This window comes from Vombatus ursinus, unplaced genomic scaffold, assembly GCF_900497805.2.
Source record: "Vombatus ursinus unplaced genomic scaffold, bare-nosed wombat genome assembly UNPS02005459.1, whole genome shotgun sequence".
Taxonomy (NCBI): Eukaryota; Metazoa; Chordata; class Mammalia; order Diprotodontia; family Vombatidae; genus Vombatus; species Vombatus ursinus.
This window is the reverse complement of record NW_020945237.1, coordinates 3,162,068-3,186,243: the sequence shown is the minus strand read 5'-3', so window position 1 is coordinate 3,186,243 and position 24,176 is coordinate 3,162,068. Positions and strand designations below refer to the sequence as shown.

The 24,176-nt window shown below is 38.3% G+C and overlaps 1 protein-coding gene across 4 annotated transcripts in view; it reads left to right on the top strand.

Annotated features, from left to right (window-relative positions):
* Nucleotides 1-24,176, top strand: part of CDK14 (cyclin dependent kinase 14) — a 664,870-nt gene that overhangs the window by 216,291 nt on the left and 424,403 nt on the right. For all 4 annotated transcript variants that reach the window (XM_027847911.1, XM_027847912.1, XM_027847913.1 and 1 more), the window contains one exon: nucleotides 16,247-16,326. In XM_027847911.1, coding sequence (XP_027703712.1) covers nucleotides 16,247-16,326 — 80 coding nt within the window. The remainder of the gene's footprint in view (nucleotides 1-16,246; nucleotides 16,327-24,176) is intronic.

The following is a 24,176-nucleotide window of genomic DNA, read 5'->3' as shown; positions in this document are numbered from 1 at the left end:
TTTTGTATTATACTTATTTAGGAGGTTTCTATGTGCTCCTAGTGGAATGTCACTTTCTGGAGGGCAAGGACTTTTTTTTTTAACTTTAAAGCCTCCGTTACTGTTAACAGCACTTACACATTGAAGATCTTTAATAAATATTTGTTGATTGGAATGGGGGAGAGACTGGAGGGTTGAAAGACCAGTTAGGGTTATTAGGTGGCTGTTGCTGTAGTCTAGAGGAGAAAGATGTATTCTACTTGGCATAGTTATGGTATAAATGGAAGTGGGAGATTTTTTGGTTTTTGAAAGCAGGAAGATTTAAGATGTGATTGAATATAGGAAGTTAGGAAAAAGAAGGCATACAAGTTGGCCCGCAGGTTACAAGTCTGATTGGCTAGAAGGATTATGGTGCCATCAAAATCAATTGCAAAATTAGGAGAATGGATTAAGCCTTCAGGGTCCAGATCCATAGATTTAGAGCTGAAATGGATTGTAAAGGTCACATGGTGCAACCTCTTCAATTTTAAATTGAGCGAGAGGCCCAGAGAATTCTCATGAAGCTACCCAAGGTCACCCATGTACTAAGTAAAAAAATCCGAGATTTGCACCTGGGACCTTTCATTTCAAATTCAGTGCTCAGAAAGTTCAAACCCTCCTTCTGACACCTCCTAGTTTTGTGACCATGGGCAATGATCTTACCATCAGAGCCTATTTTCCCATCTTTAAGATGGAGATAACTATACCTGTAGTTCTGATCTCATAGGGATAGTGTGAAGACTATGTGAGGTGATGTGTGCAAAATATTTTTAAAACCTTAAAGCAGCATTTGAATATAAACTGTTCTTATTGTATTTCTACTCAGAAATTTATAGTACCACTCAAGTATTATAATTATTATATAAATACTCCGGTTAAGGGGGTAGCAAATAACGCTATTTTTTTTTGGGTGAGGCAGTTGGGGTTAAGTGACTTGCCCAAGGTCACACAGCTAGTAAGTGTCAAGTGTTTGGTCTGAGTTCAGAGTTGAACTCAGGTCCTCCTGACTTCAGGGCCAGTGCTCTATCCACTGCACCACCTAGCTGCCCCAAATAACGCTATTTTATAGTTAGAAAATCTCAGACTCAGAGAGGACATTTAGGTATCTCTGGTTTTAAACTGGAAACACAGAAGTCTAGGCTTAGGCAACAGATGGATCTGTGATTCCTTTAATATTTGATGATGAGTTACATTTTGGACTTGTTGAGTTTGAGGTGTATGAGAAATAACCAGATGTCCAGCAAGGCACTGGGGAAATAGTGCCTTTGAAGCTTTGAGGTGTGGGTGACTGACCATTGAGATTTGGGAATTGTATGAATAAAAATGATAATTGAAATCATAAAATTCAGTTAGATCTCCAGTTCGCCAATTTACTAAGTGCCTATAGCCTGCCAAGCACCATGCTGAGCAATGGAGATGCATAAAAGAGAAAGAAGTAATCTCTACTCACAGGGAATGTGCATTCTAAAGGGGAAGACATCAAGTACATATATACGTGTATATATAGGATGAGTATAGGATAAATACAAATTAATATAAGATAGTTAAATCCAAGGGAGTTTTGCATGGAGGGAAGTAGCAATGGGAGGTGTCAGGAAAGGCTTTGGGGAGTAGGTGGTGCCTAAGTGTTCTTTGATGTGGAGCTGAAGAGGGAGTGTATTCCAGGTACATAGAACAGAAAGTGCCAGGGCACGGAGATAGGAGATGGTAAGGAACAGAGAGGTCATCTTGACTAGATGGGGAGTAATGGAAATTCAGGAAGGGGAGTAATCTTTAGTGAGCCTCTCCATACAGGTGGGGGTCAGGATGTGAAGGGCTTTAAATGATAAACGAAGCAGTTTGTGTTTAATCCTAGAAGCTTTTGGGAGCCTTTGGAGCTGACCGAGTAGGGGCTTTATAGGGTAAATATGGATTTAAGCACAATCACCTCAGCAGTAATGTGTAGGGTGGACTGTAGTGGTGAGTGGCTTGTGGTAGGGAGACCAATCGGGAGGCTGTGTCAAGGGGATGAGAGCCTAAACAGAAGTGGTCACTATGTGAGACAATAGAGGAGTTTGGATGGAAGGGCTGCCTTGGAGGTGGAAAGAGCAAGATTTGACAACTGATTGGATGGGTGAGGTGAGAGAGAATGAGAACTAATGGATAATGCCAAGATCATGAACCCGAGAGTCTAGAAGAATACTAGAACCTTCGACAGAAATAATGACTTTTAGAAGATGATAAGTTTCAGGAAAAAGATAATAAGTTCAGTATATGTACCTCAGGAACCTCAAAATTAAATGAGATAATGATTTTAAACAAACAAAAACATTTATTGTTATTATTACCATTATCTCAACACTTCCCAAACAGAATTCATGATCTTTTCCTCAACCTTCCATCCTTCCTCTCGTCATAATTTCCCTGTTACTGTAGAGGGCATCATCATTCTTCTAGTCACTGAGAGAAATGATTATTTGTCTCATATTAAATAACTAATTATTGGGGAGATCCAGAGATCTCTGACCTTGCCCAAAATTTTACCCCACCTAGACCATCTTATCTAGATGGAATTGTTGCACTCCACCCAACTAGAAAAACCTTACAAAGAAAATCTAATCTGGGTGAAATCCTGCCCGCTGTGTTCCAGTCAGATAGGTCTGAGTCTCAGACTCAAGTCCCCCAGCCCTTCCTTGGAATCCACCTTTTATTATAATATTCTCATTAATTGTTCACAGATCAGAATTGATTGCCATTTGTTGGGGAACACCCACTCTTTCAAGGGCATATAAGCATTAAGAAACCTCCACATTAGGTCTTTGGTATTGGAGAGTGCCACTGACTCCTTTTATGGATTTCCACTAGTAATAACTAGTAAAATGATTAATTATCCAGAAACTATGTCTCTTGAAATTATGCATCACATCATCCAGGATCACCTTGGAGTATTCCTTGATATTTCCCTTGACCTCACCCTATATGTATACATCTAATATCTTCTCCATATGAGAATGACATTGCTTTTGAGGAGACACTGATAGAGGTGATCATAAGTAAATTGTTAATCTATGCTTGAAACAAATAAAACTTCTTATAGGAGTGGTCAGGTCAAGGGTCATGGCTCATCTTTAAGGAAGACTACTTCAGAGTGTTTGCAAATATGCACTGCACTTTATCAGTGTAAAAATAATTTTAAGCTTCATTAGTCTGGGTTCCAGAACATTAATGTTATTTTTAAACCAAGAGAACAGTTTCAATTGTAAATTTCTCCCCACTGACTAATTTAACTACTCAGCTATGCATGTACCAATTTCCACTGCAGGCCATCTCAACTTCATATATTGCAATAGATTTTACAGCAGAGTTTTATGAAGGTCCTCAGCCAAAACAATCATCCATTTGATTATATATGCATTATAAGCATATCCTTATATGCCACTTGCTGTTTAAGTGGATGCCTTCAATTGTACTCTTAATGCTACCATCTTTTCTTTATGCCTTTGGCTGCCTAAACAGCAGTACATTTGAAGACACTGTTGTTATTTCCTGTTCTCAAGTTTGCTAACTCCTTTTATAGTTAGGATTTAATCACATCTCAAATCTTTCAAATAATACTCTCAAAACCCCCCACAAAACACTTCTTTCTGATTTCCAGATGCGCTGTAATATCCCAGGTATGCCATATCATTGTATCACTCAGTTTTTCTTTCTGTCTTTATTCATTTATCTCACTATTTATTTATTCTTTCATTTATTTATTCACTCACTTATTTTCTTATTTATTCATCCATTCATCCATCTATCTATCTACTTATTTTTGAAGGATCTAATCTCTGATACTGTGGTCTCCATTTTTAAAAAACATAAAATCATTTTCAAGGTAAAGTTAACTGAGAGGGCATTGGCCACTGTTGTATTTATAGTAAGTTTTTATTTTTTAAAGTAAATAATTAGCCATGGCTTGCCACATTGGTTAGACGATAGTTTGTGAAACATTTTTCTGACTGGCACTAAGTTGAGAACAGCCTGAACTCTGAATCCCCCTGCTTTAATGGACCTCTCGAAAGCTGCTTTAATTATTTAGCCATGCTGTGCCAAATTTTACTTCCTTTCTTATGACTGCTTTTGAGTAGGAAAAGTGGGATGCTTGTGGATTGCATGACTTTGCAGTGAGTATCTGGGGACTCCCCAGAGCTCCAGAGAGGATCTGTGCTGGGATTCTGAAATGTGTCTCATTTAACTTGGTTGGAAACTGTTTTCTTATACATAAGAATAGTTCAGTTGGAACTATTTGCAACGTTATGCTTTTATGTCTATCCTGCTAGAGGGCTGGGGAACCTAGGTATTTGAAGCAGGGAAAACAGTACTATGTAGAACATTTTGATGCCTTGAATGTCACCAGAAGTAGAGGTGCCAACAGCTCTGGTAGGTAAATTTCACCATATAATGAACTGTTAGTTAAACTCATTTACTCTTAGATCCATTAATGAGTGTAATCTAGTTGTTGGAATTTGTTCTCTCTTCTTTTTGGGTTAGAATTACACTATGAGTAAGTGAATTTGACTTATAGTTTATTTGTCTTTCTCTTCTTGTACAGGGAGAGAAACGTCTGGTGAAGGAATTTCAGAGGGCTTGGGAAATGTAATAGGATAAAAAGTAGTGTGTTATATATACAAAGTTCCTTATCTACTTTGACTCTTCACCTAAATAAGCTTGTGAAGATTATTACCAATCCTGTAATATTCCTATCCTATGATAGTTTTAAAGAAATTAAGTGATTTTCCCATTTTTATTCTTTTAAAATTATGGGGTTCCATGACTCCTAGCCAATCCAGTATGGTGTGAGCTCTTTGAAGGCAGGATCTGTTTTTTAGTTTTCCTTTTTTTGTCCTCAATGACTAAATACTTGTTGGCTGACTGATTAATGAATACTTATAAGATTGAATTGGTACTACATGGCATCATCAAAAGAATGCTGATATTTTAAAAAATGGCTTTTTAATTCATGAAACAGTTGGGCACCATTAAAGGTCTTATGCAGTTTCACAAATTCTTTCCAACTTTATCTCTTGATGCTTTATAATTTTGGGTCAGACTCCTCAGCCTCCTGCAGTTCCACTCTAAGGTACGTTACTCCATGCGTTAACTCTATGAGCTGCCCATCTGTCTGTGCACTCAGTCCTCATAATGTCTCCTTATCTTTTGCTCTCTTTGCTGCCTTCTGTGCTGAAACACGACCCATGTCTAGCAGCAATTTCAAGAATACATATAGTTCATGTTGTGTATAAATCTGCTGGGTTCCTTTTATTCTACTGTCTATTTTCCTGCTTATTACCTTCTGAATTGTTAGCATTTCAGTCAGGGAGTGGCTTAGGGAAATTGAAAGTGAGATAAGTTGTACCATCATCAGCCCTGGTACAAGGCATGGTAGGAGAGAGAGTCAAAATGATTGACCTAAATCAGCCTTTCTTGGGAGACTTTTGATTCTCCCTGAGTTATGCCATCTCAGTGCTTTATTAGGGACGGTGTATGTGTTTTTCAATACTGGTAAGTAACTACTATATTGTTGCCCACGTCTTAATATTTTCTCAAGGTTATAGTCAAAGAATCAATAGGTTTCATATTATATATGTATATATACACACACACATACGTATATATATACATATTTGAGTTGCATTTGAAATAGCTGTGAATAGTAAAATAATATTAATAAAGAAAATAATATCTAGCATATGTAGAGTGCTTTAAGGTTTGTGATGCTCTTTATGAATATCAACTCATTTTATCTTCACAACTCTAGGAGGTAGGTGCTATTATTACACCCCTTCCTTTTACAGATGAAGAAGCTGAGGCAAACAGACGTTGTCACTTGCCCAGAGTCACATAGCCAGTTAGTGTTTGAAACTGGATTTGAGCTCAGAATGTCTTAACTCCAGGTCCTGTGTTCTGTCCACTGCGCCACCTAGCAAAAGAACTTGACCACTGTTTGGGTAGAGTATGGGGGCAGCAAGGTGACACAGTGGAGTAGTAGAGTATGGATTCATATTCTCATGTGTGATGGACCCAATGGCCTTTGAGAGTCTTTCCAATTCTGAGATTCTGGGATTGAGCAAGTTCATAGGTGCACAGATTTAGAGCTGACAGGGACCTTGGGGGCCATCTGGTACGACTCCTTCCATCTTACAGGTGAAGAATTAAAACTGAAGAGTTTAAGTGACCTGTTTAAGGCCACCCAGATAGTAAGTTGGTCAGTAATAATTAGTTTAGTTGTAGATCTACATGTAGGAACATTTTTTCATTCAATAATGCAATGTTTTTCCCTTTCATTTTCATTTCCATTTCCATTCTACACATTCACCGTGACTTACTCTTACAATATAAATTGACCACCGTGAGCAATTTTGTTAGTTTGTAACAGCCAGTTCTTCTTTGGGACATTGTCTGACAGTATCATCTCCATTTCTTTATGTCACTGCTCTTTGTTACATGTCATCGTTGCTAATCACACCCTAATAAACAGACATTACAAGAGCTTTGTATTAATCCTTGAATTTCATTAAGAAAGAATTTAATTTACAAGTGTCTTGGCAATAGTCCTGTCCATTTTTCTTTTATGAAAGTCTGATAAAGATTAGAGTAGGAGGCAGTGTCAGACAGAATTACGCTGAAGTTTAATTTATTTTCCAAGACTGAAGCAGGTTAAATAGACTTGAGGTGACTTCTCCTGTTATTCTAAATAAGCTAAAACAAAGCAAAACAATATAAGTGGCAAGCCTGTAAAGCTTTGGTTAACCCTATCTATTCTTTCTGACAGAAATATGTACTTGTAATTCAGTGAATAAATGAATGATGGAAAAAACATTTATTCACTGTGTGTGATGTACCATGCTAAACCCTGTTGATATAAATAGAAGTATAAATAAGACAGTTCTTTCTCTCAAGAAGCTCAAAGTCTAATGGGGCTAACCAAAGTTTTAACTACAAACCATATGTATGTATGTATGTATAGGCATGTATGTGTGAGCACACATATACACATAGGTATGTGTGCATATATATACAGGTTTGTGTGTTCACATATACACACATAGACATATACATAGAATACATAAAGTAGATATAACTATATATGATAGATATATAAAATAAGTATAACTATATATAGATGTATATAAATAAAATCACTCTTTTAATTGGGTTTCTTGGATGGGAATTACTAAAAGGGAAGTGTTATCAGTTTTTCAAATATTCTTCAAAAATTAAACCTTGGACGATTGTGTTTGGTTCATACAGTTTGCTTTTCTTCACCCCATTTGAATGAATACTGCCCCTTCCTAACTGCTAGTTGCCTTTTATTACTTCTCTTACCAAGAGGCAGAGAAAACAAAAGCCTTATTTCTGCCTGCTCCTCAGTGTTACCCTACCTACTGCCTTCTCCTAAGATCTCATAACAAGGGACAAGTGAAGCCAACTATATTAAATTTTCCAGAGTATATTAAATTTCTTTCAGGTATGCTACCTAATTTCCTTTATATCCTTTGGACATAATTTTCTTTCAGTTGTTTGCATATGATCACTTTTTTCCTCCCCCAAATCTGATTTAGGTAACATTATATCAATTTTATTTTATTGTATTGTAATTATATGAATTTTATACAAAGAAAAAAGAGACAAAAATTATAAGATTTGCTTTGAGAGTTGCTGGATCATGAGGATAATCAGGTTTGGGTATGAGCTTTTCAAACTCTAGGATCATTGCTTTAAAAAACATTTTTTTTTACACCATCATCTCCCAGTATCCCTTCCTTTACTCCTTCCAGAGAGCCATCCTATATAACAAATAGTATTTTTTAAAGTAAAAACAAAGAATAGGAAAAAAATCAGCATAAATGATTGATACATTAAAAAAGTCTGTAAATGGGTTATTTTTCTACTGGTATTTGTATTTGCATTTCAGCACCATGCCAGGCACGTAGTTAGTACTTAATAACTTTTTGTTGTATTGTATTGCAAGACACAAAAACTTATCTGAGAAGAGTTATCTTTTTGTTTGTCCATTAACTCACCCCTAACTGCCCCACAGTGGATAGTAAGCCAGGCCTTGGAGTCAGGAAGATCTGAATTCGTCTGGCCTCAGATACTAACTAACTGTGTGACCTAGGCAAGTTGCTTCACACTGTTTGCCTCAGTTTCCTTATCTGCAAAATGAGCTGGAGAAGGAAATGGCAAAACCACTCCAGTATCTTTGCCAAGAAAACCCCAAATGGGGTCATGAAGAGTCAGACACAACTGAATAACAACTCCTCCATAGTTTTTCCATCTGAGTCTGCCTCCCCACTGGAACCCATTTTTTTTTATGCCTTTACTAAAGAAAGTTTCCAGTTGGAAATTGAGGACTTGAGAATATCTGCTTTTCTTAGAAAAAAAATTTCCAATATAGACACATACGGTTTTGATGTAGTAGAGTGCTGAACCTGAAGTTGGAAAACCCTGTCTTCAATATTTGCCTCTGCTGGTAACAATGTCAGAAAATGAGCAGAGGTCACGTGACCTTAGAGTCACCATTTCATCATCTGTAAAATGGAGGTGGTGATAATACCTGACTTATTGACTTTTTGGAGTTGCAGTGATGCTCAACTGGGACAATATATTTAAAGTTCCTTTCAGATCTTCCAATATTATGTAAATATCAGTTATTTTTATTTTATGGGGGAACTGGACCCAAGAAGACATGGGGTTCAAATCCCATTTTTACACACTGGCTATGTGACTGACAAGTTGCTTAACTTGTCGCCTCTCTTTGCCTCAGTTTCCTTATCTGTAAAATGTGGGGTTAGGCTCTTTCTAGCTCTAAATCTTTGATCTCATCGTTTGGAGATAATCAGTGGAGGGAGCTCCCAGTGAGGAACTCACGCTACCAACACAGAGTCTTAGAAGGTTGCCCAAGACACTAAAACATTAAGTGACCTGTCCAAGGTCCCATTCCTGCCTCTGAAACCAGTTTTCTATCCCCTAAGCAACACTGCCTTCCATTATTATCATTATCATTTTATTTTTATTTTAGGCATTATTTTAAAAGTAACATCTTATTCTTCCTCTGCCTAGCCCTCTGTTATCCTTTGGACCAGTATGAACATGTAGAATATAGGTAGTGGTTACTTCCTTCCTCTTCCTCCCCTCCTCCTCCTCCTTCTCTCTTTCCCTCTCTCCATCTTTCTCTCCCGTCCTCTCAGACTTGGCACTTATATTGTGGTGACACCTTGGCTAGGAGAACATGGGAAAAATTATATATAAAGATACAATATATGTCACACATATAAATGTGTGTATAACATAACAGATACATGAATTCTGAAATATACAATATATACACACAAACACATGATATATAGACAATAACATATGCATGATGCAATTAAAATGTGCATGTTATATGTTTTACATACACACTTTATTATATGTGATATATGTATATATTTACTACATCCATGTATATGATTCTCTATACATTTCTATATATCTGTATATACATCTGTAGTATTTATATAGCACTTTATATTATTTATAATATTTACTAGTATTTATATAACACTGTAGTATTTATGTAGCGTGTTAAGGTTTGCAGAGTGCTTTACAAATATTATCTCATTGGATCCTCACAACAGTCGTCGGAGGCAGATGGTATTATTGCCTCCATTTTACAGATGAAGAAACTGAGGCAAACAGAAGCTAAGTGATCAGGTCACATAGCAAGTAAGTGTCAGAGGCCAGATTTAACTGGCCTGACTCTAGGCCTAGCTCTCCAGTCACTATTTCACCCAACTGAACCCTCTCTATTCACTGACATCTTGTCTGTGTATTAAAAGAAGGCCATGTTCCAAGTGAATTTGAAGTCCTCTGTTGCTATGAGATCTCAATTTAGTTGTCACTGAGGTTTCTTTTGACTTTTGGGAACTTTTGTCCATCTCTTGTGACTCTTACCATAAATTGATCTACTTGAGAGAGAACAATTTTCTTGTACAGAGGTAAAGGTTCTCAAACTTACAATTTATCTCAAAGCTGTTTTTATTCTTTTAATAGAATGTTCAGTGAGAAAAGCCAGAGCATTAATTCCATTTTTTCCCATTTTGACATTTTCCTTCTATAAAAGCAGTTCAACTCTGATTGCTTTCCATTCATTAATATCTGATTTAATTAACAAGGCTTTTGTTGGAGGACCAAGATTTCAGTATTCAACATTTGACTACAAACTTTTTTTTTAAACCAATTTAATTTGTGAATGGTAGTGTGGCACAGTGGAGAGAACTCTAGACTTGGCATCAGGAGACCACTGTTTGATGCTCAAATCTTACTTGCTGTATAACCCTGGAGTAGTCACTTAAACTCTCTGAGCCTTTTCCTTTTCTTTAAAATGTAGATGATAATACTTGTATTCTTTAGCTCATTTTCTCTATTGTGATTTTGCTTTTTAAAAAGTTTTATTGTGAAAAAGTACTTTGTAAACCTAGAAGCACTATATAACTGTTAATTATAGGTGTTTCTAGTTGTAGGTTTGTTACTGAGTTAATTCATTTAATATTTTGGGACCTCAATTTCCTTTTTTGTAAAATGACAGATTTTGACTATATAACCTTAGAAGCCTGGCGCAGAAATGATGGGGGACTTGAGTTATACAGACATCTGTTAGAGCTTTTTCTCTGCCAAAAAACAGAACAGCTAATGACTTCTTGACATGCCTTAGTGATAATTTTATCTTTCTAAAGTCAGATGAACCAATGAGGGGAAATGCTATTCTGGATTTGATTCTTTCTAACAGAGAGAAACTGGCTGCTGGGAATGGAAATGGTAGGAACCCTGTGGGGAAGTGATCTCTCCATCCTAGAATTTCTGATAGAGGAGAAGGGGAAATCTGGGCAGTCTTATGTGCCCCATTGCTTTTGGCAGAGCAGATTTCGAAGAGTTGAGAGGAAACATAGGTAGGATCTCCACGGATTAAAATTATTTAAGGGAAATTAACCCATAATGGATAGGAGAGAAAGGAGGAAGAAATGGGGTCTGGAGACCCGTGTGGATGCACAGGGAACTCGCAAATTAGAAACTAGGAGGACAGAAATTTAAGAATTCCTTCAAGGACAAAGCTATGCCATTTGACACATTCAGTCCTTTTAGGTAGAACAGTAGTTTTATTTGTTTTGTTATTTGAAAAGTCGATAAAGTCTATGTAAAGAATGTTAAAGTCTGTAAAGAATGTTAGTAAGAAACACACCCTCCCTGGTATTATTTTCCCTTTTAACCCCTCCTCCATTCCTGCTTGTTCCCCCTTTTATTTTGGTGTATTTCTACACCAAATTATTTGTGTGTACTTAGTACCCATCCCTCTTTTGCCTTTTCTGATAAGAATGAGGTTAACATATGACCATTTGCTCCATCCTTTCCTCTGTGTTTGTGATTTCTTCTTGTGGAACCCCTTTATGAGAATATATTCTTCCTTTTTACCATTCCTTCTGTTTCTCCTCTTAAAACTGTCAGAATAGAACCAGTTCACTTCCAGGGCCTCTGTTTTCATTATTCAATTCCCTTAGTTCCCTTGGAAGACATTCAGTTTTTGAAGGGACACTTGTTTCTTCTCCCCCATTAGAATGTTAGCACTGCATCATTATACAGCTTCTTCTGGTTGCTCAAATAAATTTATTCTTTCTAGGCTTCTCTTGACTCTTGCATTTTGTCTGCTTTCTTAAAGATCTGTTTTTTTCTCTGTATTGTTATACTTAACTTTGCAGTGTAAGATATTCTTGGTTTTAAGCCTTTCCTCTGCTCCACAAATCTCAGGTCTTGGAATTTTTACATATCATTATATGGCATGAGGTAATACTTAAAAGCGCTCAGGAGTTCAGTAGTCAATGAATACTCATTCACCCAGAGAAAAACTAATTAAGAAGGAAGAAAGTCACAATGGTTCTAAGGTTAAGAGAGCAATTTTATAATCAATACAATCATTAATAGCAACCCAGTGAAGCAGTTGGACTGTGGGTGTTAGCTGCTGATGAGGTGGTATGTGATCAGATTACTGAAGAATCCTGGCTGCAGTCAGTGGGAACTTTTTCTGCTCCTTGAAGGAAGATGAGCCAACATATGAGGCTCAAATGGAAAAACAAATAAAGGAATTTCAGAGTTAATGCTTATGGAACATTTGTAGACAATGGCAAGCTCAAGAATATGGCCATCTCTGTAGCTGCAGTACAGTAGGACAGTAGATCATGGGAATTAAATATAATGAAGAATTGAGAAGTTATATATATATATCTTTGAAGAGAATGTGTGTGTGTGTGTGTGTGTGTATGTATGTCTCTTAATATGTGGGCAAGGGTTGCTGTGGACAGACACTGTGAACTAGTCAAGGCACTCACCGAGGAATGAAAGACAGTTTCCTGGGGGTCAGTAGATGGTGGCTACCAAGATCTGGATTGGGTGATGGATGAATCAATAAAGCATTTATTAAGAGCTAATTATGTTTCAAGCACTTTGCTAAGTGATGAGGATTCAAATAGAAAAGTAAGATAGTTCCTGCTTTTAGTAAGCTTGCATTCTAGTGTTGGAGGAAACATATCTGGAAGGCTTCACAGCTGGAAATGTCCAATAGTTCTTAGGGGCACAGTGGCAAAGCAAATGGTAGTGCCTTTTCTTTAATGCCATTTTCCAGTGATGAAATCATGTCAGTTTCTCATGTTGAACTCTTTGACAGTGCCAAGGACTTTAGTGACAAGAATTTTCTTTCTTGTGTCTTCACTAGTTTTGATTTATTCCCAAGGTTCTTGGGTTTGGGGTCTTTGGCTATCTCCATCAGGATACGAGGGGATGTTGTCAAGGGAATGGTGGTGATTTGACTTGCCCGGCACAAGCTGGAGCTGGCTTGCCTGTCCTGTGAGTGGCAGTTGGTTGAAAATTGGTGGGGTAGCTATCCTCTTCTCCACAGGAGTTGCTTCTCTGTATGATGATGGAGACGCCTGTACTGGAATCAGGACTAGTGGTCTGAGGGGTGTGTGTGTGTGTGTGTGTGTGTGTGTGTGTGTGTGTGTGTTGTCATTCTCAGGGTTCTTGTGTTTACCTGCCTGTTGGATAAATTTGTTGTGATAAATTTGCATAGCTTGAACTCCTCCAAGGAGGACATGTATGTTTTATTCATCACTTTTAATCCTTACTAACTTCAGGGTTATTATGAGGAAAGTGCTTTGTAAACTATCAGTGGCTATTTAAAGATGAACTCTTGGGGTGTGTGAAGCATGCATTACTTCCTGTAGGTATTCTAGGTATTATGAGGAATATTTCCAAGACATATTTCAACACTGAGTTAGAGCATTGTATTATTAACCTTGTATTCCTCAACATTCAATTTACATTGTGTTCTGATGATTTAATGAAACAGCTATGGACTTCAACCTACTTTTCCAGCTTGGCTGCCTTGTTTAAATGAAGACATTTCAGAAATAGTAGGCATATTCCTTCTAAAATAAAGCAAAAGGTGAGGTTGAATGAAGAGTTAAAAGAAAGGACATTATCCTCCTAGGGAAAGAGTTGCAAATATATACTTATGTATATTTATGTGTGTATTTATCTCTTTTTATGAGGGGCAGTGTCAGGGAAATGATGAGATTAGAGGGAGGGGGAAGAAATTAGGAGAGAATCAAAGCAGTTCTTAGATTTATTTTATTTCTCCTGAGATCCAGGATGGTAAGCTTAAATAGGCTGAGAAAAAAATTAGCAGAGGAATGTACTGAATCTCACCTTAAAGTTCATGCTAAAGTAGTTTTGTTTTTCTTTAACCTCCTTAGAGCACTTGTTTCTCTATTAATCCTGAGGATCTTAGGCTGTTGTTCTGGCCATGGAGCAATGCCTAAAGTAGTTTCTTAAAGCTGCTTAGTCACTAATCTCAACCTCGCCCCCCCTCCCCAAAAGATCATATTTATGTTCCAGCTAGGCCATATGAACCTAGGAGGGGGCAGGAGGAGGGAGGGAGGGAGAGAGGGAGGAGAGAGAGAGAGAGAAAGTAGAGAAGAAAAGAGAAGAGGAGAGAAGAGAAGAGAAGAGAAGAATTGAGTTTCTAGACTATATGGGTCAGTGAGCTTGATTTCCATTCTTAGGACAATTCTAGAGCAGATCATTAAATAAATCATTAATGAATATGTAGTGTAGGGAACAGTGATTACCAAAAACCTCATCGTTTCATGGTCTCACCACGGCCAGCTTTTGCCATTTCCCATTTTGACCAGGTTACTAAACTATTGTATCAGGGGAACACTAGATATGGTGTGCTTAGGTTGTGGCTAAGTATTTAATAAAGGATATCATACTATTTTGGTAGAAAAATAGAGAGAGAGAGAGAGGTAGACTCCCAGGAATACAGTCTGGTGGATTTGGAATTGGTTGAACGACTGGTATATTCATTAAGGGTTCCATATTCGACAGCACTGGGGATGTGCCCCAGGAACTTGTGCTTGGCCCTATGCTATTTTGTCAGTGCCCTGGATAAAGGCATAGATGGTATGTTGATCAAATTTTCAGATGACACAAAACTCAGAGGAATAGCTAGCACTCTGGATGACAAGTCAATATCCAAAAATATCTCTACAGGCTAGAGCATTGGGATGACTCTTAAGAAGATGAAACTAAATAGGAATAAATAAGTTTTAGAGTCTGATTCAAGAAACTCAATTTTACAAACACAAAATGTGGAAGACATAGATAATAGTTCTGAAAACAGGTATTTTGGGATTTTAGTGGACTGCAAGTGCACTACGGTTCTACAGGATGAGGGTGATATTGGGAGAAGCATCAATTTTAGGAATAAAGAGGTGATGGTCCCTCTGTGCTCTGCTTTGGCCTAATCTTATCTGGAATATTATTGTCCATTCTGTGTGCCATAGTTTAAGAAGGGCTAGAGGAAGTCCAGAGGAGGGTAACCATGACAGTGAAGGACTTTTGGGTTCGTATTATATAAGGATCAATTGAAGGACCTGGGGAAGTTTAGCCTAGAGAATAAAAAAGTTTTTAAAATACTAAACATGAGGAAGAGGTATTAGCCTTGTTCTTCATGGTCTTAGAGGGCACAAAGAGTAGTGGTTTGAAGTTGGAGAGGCAAATGTTAACTTACTGTTCGGAAAAAAAATGTCTTAACAATTAGAGCAGGGCAAAAGTGGGATGCAAAAATGGAATGAGGGTCAGGGAGGTGGTGCAGTGGATAGAGTGCTGGGCCTGGGGTCATGAAGACTCATCTTCCTGAGTTCAAATCTGGCCTCAGACACTCACCTGTGTGACCATGGGCTAGTCACTTCACCCTGTTTGCCTCAGTTTCCTATCTATAAAATGAGTTGGAAATGACAAACCACTCCAGTGTCTCTGGCAAGAAAACCCCAGATGAGGTCACCAAGAGTCAGACACAACTGAACAACAACAAAAATGGAATGAGCTGCCTCAGGAAGTACTGTTTCTCCCACTCATTGGATGTCTTTAAGGAGAGGTCATATGACCCCTTGTTTGTTATGGTAGGAAATCCTTTTTGGGGCCGATTGAATAAGGTATCTGTTGAAGTCCCCAAATTAAAATTTGGTAACTATAATTTCATGATTCTGTAACATACTAAGTTTTCTCTTGCACCTGAGAACTTAGTATTCCATCATTATTGGGAAATTCAGGAAAACCTAAATTACTCAGAAGAATTGAGCCCTTGCTGCTGTAAGCTGATTGCTTGTTGTTCAATTTTTTATTCCTAGCCTAGGGGACTTGTACTTTAGGTGATTTAAAGATATTTATTGAATGGAATTGAATGGGGGGTGGAGAGTATTCATAGAGAGTGGATGGAGGATCAAGTGAGGGAAGAGACAAAGAGCTACTGGAAAAGAGGAATTATTTTTGGAACTGTTTGTTTGAATTAATCTATAATCAAATGATCAAAAGTTTGCACAGCTACATTATGGTATGTTTTCCCAACACCGTGATTTCTGTAAGCTTTCAATTTAATTCTAAAAAGAAACACAGACTGACTCAGGAAAGCTGAGATTAGTTCTTGGATTGTGTAAGTGTGGATATTTTAAAAACTGATGATATGGAAACTCACCCCTCCAGAATGTGTCTTCACATGGCATAACTGAATCACTGACATTTTCAGTGAGAAAGTACAGGACACCAGAGGGAAGACATTTGGGACTGTCGTGGGAACATGTTTTCATTCTTACTTTTTGCTCTCTTCCAGGGTAAATGGGAAACTTGTGGCTCTGAAGGTGATCCGGCTCCAAGAGGAAGAAGGCACTCCCTTCACAGCGATCCGGGAAGGTAGGCTTTTGTCCTGACTCTTTGGGATTTCACTCTAGGCTGAGCCATTGAAAGAAATGGACAAGGATGAGTTTTATAATTTTATAAGTAAACTACTTCGGGGAAAATGAAAACTGGTCATTTAAAAATCAAAAGTGCCTTCTCGTATGTGAATTTATTATAAAGAGAATATACCCATTCCTCTGTATCTAGGCACAGAGGAAGACATTTGAATGTTGGTAGTTACAAGTGGGCTCATTTTGAATATCTAGAGGTGGTGGTGATGTCATTGCAAGTAGCAAGGGAAGAGGTGTGTGTGTGTGTGTGTGTGTGTGTGTGTATGTGAGTGAGAGAGAGAAAGAGAGAGAGAGAGAGAGAGAGAGAGAGAGAGAGAGAGAGATTAACTGGCGGGAAGTAATGTTCTGACCTCATTTTGACTTAATGTTTATTTATTTTTTGATTGCTTGAGTATGGAGAAGCCCCCAAAGAGGCTGTATGGTGCCTGGGAAGGAGCAGGGGCTGCTTATTGATGAAACATACCAGGGCTTATGGTCTTTGAGCAATCACCATGATAAGTGCCAGACATAAAAAAAATAGGAATCAATAATTAAGAGGGAGAAACCACTAAATGAAACTAGCATACCCTAGTTAATCATTATGTTTCAAGACCCAAATTCTGCCTCTACTTGCTGATGGGGTCCACTACAAGTTTGTTATGTCATCTGAACTTGGACTTCACTAGTGCATGCCAGATTTCTACCTGCTTGGAGAATTCTAAGACTTCAATCCTGGTTCTTAACTAGAGAATCAAGAAGTGAATCTCTCTTACCTCTTTTATCATGTTAAAATATTTCTTAATATCTGTTTTTTTAAATATTAATTTATTTTTATTTATCAACAATGACTTCCATAAGCGTTTGAGCTTTAAATTTTTCTCCCCCTCCCTTCCCACCTTCCTCCCCAAGGCATCATGCAATCTGATATAGGATATACATATACATTCCTATTAAACATATTTTCACATTAGTGATGTTGTAAGTAAGAATTAGAACTAATAAAAGGAACCACCAGAAAGAGGAAACGAAACACAACAGAAGAAAAAATAATAGCAAATAGTATGCTTCGATGTACATTCAAACTCCATAGTTCTTTCTTTGGATGTGGACAGCATTTTCCATTATGAGGCCTTTGGAGATGTCTTGGATCCTTGTATTTGCTGAGAAGGGTTAAGTTTGTCAATATTAGTCATCGCACAACATGGCTGTTACTGTGTACAGCGTTCTTCTGGTTCTGCTCACTTCATTCAGTATCAGTCCATACAAGTCTTTCCAGGTTTTTCTGAAGTCTGCCTGCTCATCATTTCTTATAGCACAATAGTATTCCATTACATTCATATACCACAACTTGTTCAGCCATTTCCCAGTTGATGGGCATCCTCTCAATTTCCAATTCTTTGCCACCACAAAAAGAACTGCCACAAATATTTTTGTACATCTGTGTCCTTTTCCCAATTGTATGACATACGGGCCACACGCCGACCCTCTGCCAGTCATGCACCAGTACCCACTTCTCTTAAAAGAAGTGTACTGCCAGAGTCTTACCCACTCCTGGGTCTTCGGTCCTCAGCCGGATCACCACACAGAGACAAGCCATCGGGAGGCACCAACACCAGAGCTTTATTCAGAGGCCAACACAGCAAACCATCATAGCAAGCCCAAACAGCAAGGCCAGAGCAACAGGGCAGGAGCCAGGGGAGAGCGCACGTGTGTGCTCTGACCACGCTTGTTCCTAAGTACCTACTTAGCCCCTCCTCCCCAGCCCGCTACTAGCCAATGATTGTAGGGTCAGATACTGGAAGGGGCTGTCTGAGTTTAGCACACCAAGGGGGAGGGAGTGACGTAGGAGGCCAGGATTGGATACAGGAAGGAGGCATCTGGGATTGACGCATGGACAAGAGTACGTGACCTAGGAAGTCAGACTCAGGAGGGGACTGGGTCAGTGCTGCACAAAGGGACCCGGAAGTCAGGAAGGTCACAAGAGGCATCTGGGGATGACGTTGCATATAGGGAGGGGACTAAGCAGAGGGAACTCAGTCCTCTGCCATCCCACTCCCACGTGGCACCGCCCCTTGCCTCAGGAGCTCAGGCTCGGCTACTTCCTTGCACCCAGCTTATCTCATAGCACTGCCCAATTGCCTCATGGCTTCTCCGTATCCAGCCCATCCCAGTACACACGACTCTGCCTACCACAGTCCCTGCCTCGACTTCCAAAATACCCAGATCTTACCTTACCCTTGCCACAGCACCCAGCCTGGTAGCTGCCAACATCAGACAGTCCCTCACAGTATGATCTCTTTGGAATATATAGCTCTAGAAGTGCTATTGCTGGGTCAAAGGGTACGCACATTTTTATAGCCCTTTGGGCATAGTTCCAAATTTCTCTCCAAAATGGTTGAATCATTTCACAACTCCACCAACAATGCATTAGTGTTCCAATTTTCCCACATCTTCTCCAACATTTGTCATTTTCCTGTTTTGTCATGTTGGCCAATCTGAAAGGTGTGAGGTGGTGCTTCAGAGTTGTTTTGATTTGCAATTCTCTAATTAATAGTGATTTAGAGCATTTTTTCAGATGACTATAGATGGCTCTATTTTCTTCATCTGAGAACTGCCTGTTCATATCCTTTGATCGTTTATCAATCGGGGAATGACTTGTATTCTTATAAATTTGACTTAATTCTCTATATAGTTTAGCAATGAGGCCCTTATCAGAGAGACTGGTTGTAAAAATTCTTTCCCAATTTTCTTCTTTCCTTGTAATCTTGGTTGCATTGACTTTGTGCAAAACCTTTTCAATTTGATGTAATCAAAGTTATCCATTTTACATTTTGTAATGTTCTCTATCTCCTGTTTGGCCATGAATTCTTCTGTTCTCCATTAATTTGAGAGGTTAACTATTCCTTGCTCTCCCAGTTTGCTTACAGTATCAGCCTTTATATCTAAATCATTCCATAAGCTTTTGAGTTTAAAATTTTTCTCCCCCTCCTCAAGACAGTGTGAAATCTGATATAGGCTCTACATATACATTCCTATTAATATCTGTTGTTTTTAAGCCTCCTAAATCACCCTCCCATCCCTTTTCCTTCCCAGAGAGCCATTTCATCTAACAAAGATTTTTTTTAAAGAAGAAGAACAAAAAGAGGAAAAAACATTGACTATTTATCAATGCATCAAAAGCTCTGACATTATATGTAATATTTCCAACCTGTAGACTGCCTAACTCAGTAAAGTAATGGGGAAGAATTGTCTTTTCAATTGGCAAAACTGATCTTTGTTTTCCAGTGGGTGAGCTGGGTGACTAGACTTTTTCCCCAAGCAACATGTGGAGTAGAAAGAGAGTTAAGTGAGGAAGGAAAACACAAGTGGAAGTAGCTGGAAGGAAGGAGAATTTCATTCATTCTTGGATGGTTTTCACATAGTGTTCCCTAGTTAGACAACTTGTGCAATATTGCACACCCATTTCTGGATACCATCTTTCACTAATTTTTTTTTTTATTTTATCTTTTTTTTTTTTTTAACATCAATAGAATTCCTACAAGTCATTTCCTTCCCACTGCACTTCCAAGAAGATCATTGTGGGTACTATATTTTAGCAAGGAGACTGATAAGCTCAAGTTTCATTAGAAGGACCTCAAATTCATGTCACATGGATCAATAACTCTGTGAATTTTAGGATCAATTTGGGATCTTGAATTTTAGCCTAGAGAGTTGATGACTTAGTGGGAACATGTGTGGATGGAGATTTGTAGTTGTCTTACATTATTGTGGAGGTTCTCTTTTTTCTGCATGCTCCCAGAGGATAAAACTAGAACCATTGGCAAGAAGTTCTAAGAAATTAGATTTTGATTCAGTATAAGGAAAAACTTACTACTCAATAGAGATGCATCAAAATTGAATGCATTGCCTCATGAAGTAGTGGATTTCTTGTTTCTACGAGTATTCTATTAAATGTCCGATGGATATGTATTGAGAATAATGTAGACAGAATTCTTGTTTCAAGTAAGGGTTAGACTAGATGGTTTTTGGGGTTCCATCCAACACTGGAATTCACTGTTGGTAACATATGAAAAGTACTGAGTATTATAAAGAATAAGTGATATAGTATTAATGAGACTGAGAAATCATAATGGGTTGGGGTTACAGAGAATACCCTGGAGAGATGGGATGTAAGCTGAGTATTAGGAGAACTGTAGGAATCTATATAAGTGGAAAGGAAGATATGAGGCAGAGTATATAGCATGTGTAAAGGTTCCTGGCTGGGAAGGTTGAAAAGGAGTTTTGGAGACAATGACACCAGAAAGATGAGAGAGAACTAGGTTGGAGATGTAGATTTTGGAGTCATCTATGTATGAGTGAGACACCCAGAAGTATAGAGGAGAATAAATCTGCTAAAGTAGTCAGTAGCAAAACCCTTAGTCTCATATCTGTTTAAATATGGCAGCAAGGAAGATGAGCTAGAGGTCCTAATGCCATGACCTCAGAAGTATCACAGAAACTTGGTGGTGTGAGACCCATGACTGCAATATAGATCTTGTTGGGTATACTTAATTCAAATAAAACGTGGTAGGTAAAAGGGGTGTGGTAGCATTGTATATTAAGTTATACTTTTATGAAGACAGTGGTCCAGTGGAAAGAGTGCTAAGTTTGGAATGAGAAGACCTGGGCTCTATTCTCAGCTCTGCCACTGACTGTGTAACAATAGAATAGGGCAGTTTCACTTCTCTGGGCCTTATTTTCCTCACCAGTAAGATAAGAGGATTGGCCTTGGTGAACTCTAAGGGCCTTTTCCACCCTGAATCTACAATTGTGTGAGCACAGAAGACACTTTTTTAGTAATACAAAGAAGAATTAGGAATTAAAAGTGATATGAAATCAATAAAATTGTTTTTAAGAAATTATAGTCAGTCTCTCTCTCTCTCTCTCTCTCTCTCTCTGTCTCTCTCTCTCTCTCTCTGTCTCTCTCTCTCTCTCTCTCTGTCTCTCTCTCTCTCTCTCTCTCTCTCTCTCTCTCTCTCTCTCTCTCTCTCTCTCTCTCTCTCTGTCTCTCTCTCTCTATCTCTCTCTCTCTTCCTGTCTCTTGTTTCACGGGAATCATTGAAGAGTGACACCCATGTAACAAAAATGATGTTGATATATTATTTGCTTTTTTTCCCCTACCTCCCTGAAAAAGAAAATAAGAGTATATTTATATTAAGAAATCCAAGAACCAGAAGGGGGAAAGTATGTTGGAGAACATTTGGGTAAGGATCAATAGAAGGAGAGACAAGTGATTTTACCCTTCCAATATGCTACAGACCAAAGAGGAAGTGGATGAGTTTAGGGGGTAGATGACAAACGTGACATAGAGACACAATTGAATAGTAATGGGAGACTCTGTTATGCACACTGTTGCTAGAGCTTTCTCTCTGCAGAAAGCAGAGCAGTTAATGACTTCTTAGTTTGTCTTAATGATAATTTCATCTTCCAAAAGGTACATGATGGAACAAAGGGAAGTTGTACCCCAGTTCTGTTTCTTATGACAAATAACTACTGATTGGTTCCTGGAGTGGAAATGACAGAAACCTTGTGGAGGAAGTGACCAGTGCCCTCTGTAGTTTGTGATGCAGAAGGATAGGAAAGGTTAGCAGAGTTTGACACGTAAACTAGATTTTGAGAGAATAGATAAGAACTTTTCAGAAGAAAGAAAAGGAACATCTTGTGGAGTCAAGTTCTATAGCGGAATTCAGCATAAGAGAGGAGAAATTTTCAAGAATGGAATTCTTTAGCCCCCAAGAGGAACAATTATGGAGGAAAAAAGGAAGTGATCTGAAGAGACTGATGTTGATGCGTAGCAAGCTTACCATTCAACTTGACTTAAAAAATTAGGTAAATAAAATGGATGCAACATTAGGTAACAGAAAATGAATGTACAACATATGACCCAGTGCTATAAGGACAGTTTCAGGAGTGTTACAGAGCACAATGACCTAAGGATGGTAAGGAAAGCTAAGGCCAACAAAAATCATGGATAGATGGAATGATAATAACTACTCAATTTGAATTTTGTTTCTATTTTCTTTGCCATAGAGAAAATCTCAGCCATGACCCATGCTCTCTGTTTGACCATGATAAAGTCACTTAAGCTTTCTGTATGTCATTTTTCTTACCAATAAAATGGGACAGTTGGACTGGGTGGCATGCCTCTAAGGCACTGAATCTATAATCTTATCTAGTTGATGCCCAAGATAATTAAGGAGGTAATAACAGTCAACAAACATTTATTGCCTGTTATATGCTATGCACTGTGCTAAACAATGAGGATACAAAAAAAGATGCAAAGGACAGTCCCTTCCCTCAAGGAGCTTACAGTGTAATGGGGGAGACAACAAGCAAAGAAATATATACAAACAATTTATATATGGGATAAATAAGAAATAATTAAGAGAGGGAAGGCACTGGGATTAAGGAAGATTGGACAAGACTTCCTGTAGAAGATGGGATTTTATTTGGTACTCAGAGGAAGCTAGTAAGGGGAGATGAGGAGGGAGAACATTCCAGGCATGGGGGACAGCCAGAGAAAATGCCTGGATTCTTGTTCATAGAACAGCAAGGAAGCCATTGTCATTGCCTGAAGAGTGGAAAGAAGACTGGAAAGGTAGGAGGAGGCTGGTTTATAAAGAGCTTTGAATGCCAGACACAGCACCTAGTTACCTTTAATGCCCTTGATGAATTAAAAACGTGTATTACAGATGGGTTATGTCCTCAGCTATTAAAATAACTAGCAGACCTTTGTTTTTCTTCTGTTTTGTTTTGTTTCTTCTTTCTTGTGGTTCCTCCTATTGGTTCTAATTCTTCTTTACAACATGACTAATGTGAAAATATGTTCAATAGGAATGTATATGTAGAACCTATATCAGATTGTGTGCCATCTTTGGGAGAGAGGTGGGGAGAGAGAGGGAGAAAATTTAAAACTCAAAAGCTTATGGAAGTGAATGTTGAAGACTAAAAATAAATTTAAAAAATAAAATAACTAGCAGATAAGGGAAGAGGCATTGCAGGTTTGGAGAATGGCAAATATTTTGCCATTTTCAAGAAAGAGAATAAAATCTATAAACTATAGCTGGGCCAGTGACCTTGGTTTTGATTTGCTTCCTGGGAATATTCAAGAATAGATCATTTAAGAGATGATTAGTAAACATCTTTAATAAAGGACCTAGGTATTATAAACATCCAGCATGGCCTCATTAAGGATACTGATAAGGGGAAGTGACTCCAGAGATGGGGAACCAGGATGTTGAATAGTCTTACTTCCAAGTAACATGAGAATTGATTGAAAATCCCGGCTATGTTTAGCTTGGACAAGAGAAGACATTTGAATAGAGGTCATATTGAAAACATCCTACACTTGTTCCATTTGGCCCTGGAGAGCAGAATCAAGAGCAAAGGGTGGAAATTGGTGAGAGGAAAATGTCATGAAAAAACTTCCTTATAATTAGAACAGTCCAGAAGTACAATGGTCTGGTTCAGGAGATGAGGTATTTTCCTGCTTTCGAGGCCATAAAAAGTGGGCTGGAAGTACCACTTGATTGGCAGCTAAGTGTTGCTGTGCATAGAGCACTAGGCCTGAAGGTAGAAAGATCTGAGTTCAATCTGGCCTCAGACACTTATTAGCTGTGTGACCCTGGGCAAGTCACTTAACCATGTTTGCCTCAGTTTTTTCATCTGTACAGTGAGTTGGAGAAGAAAATGGCAAACCACTCTAGTAGCTTTGCCAAGCAAACCTCAAGAAGGAATCATACAAAGTCAGACACCACTGAAAAATAACTAAACAGC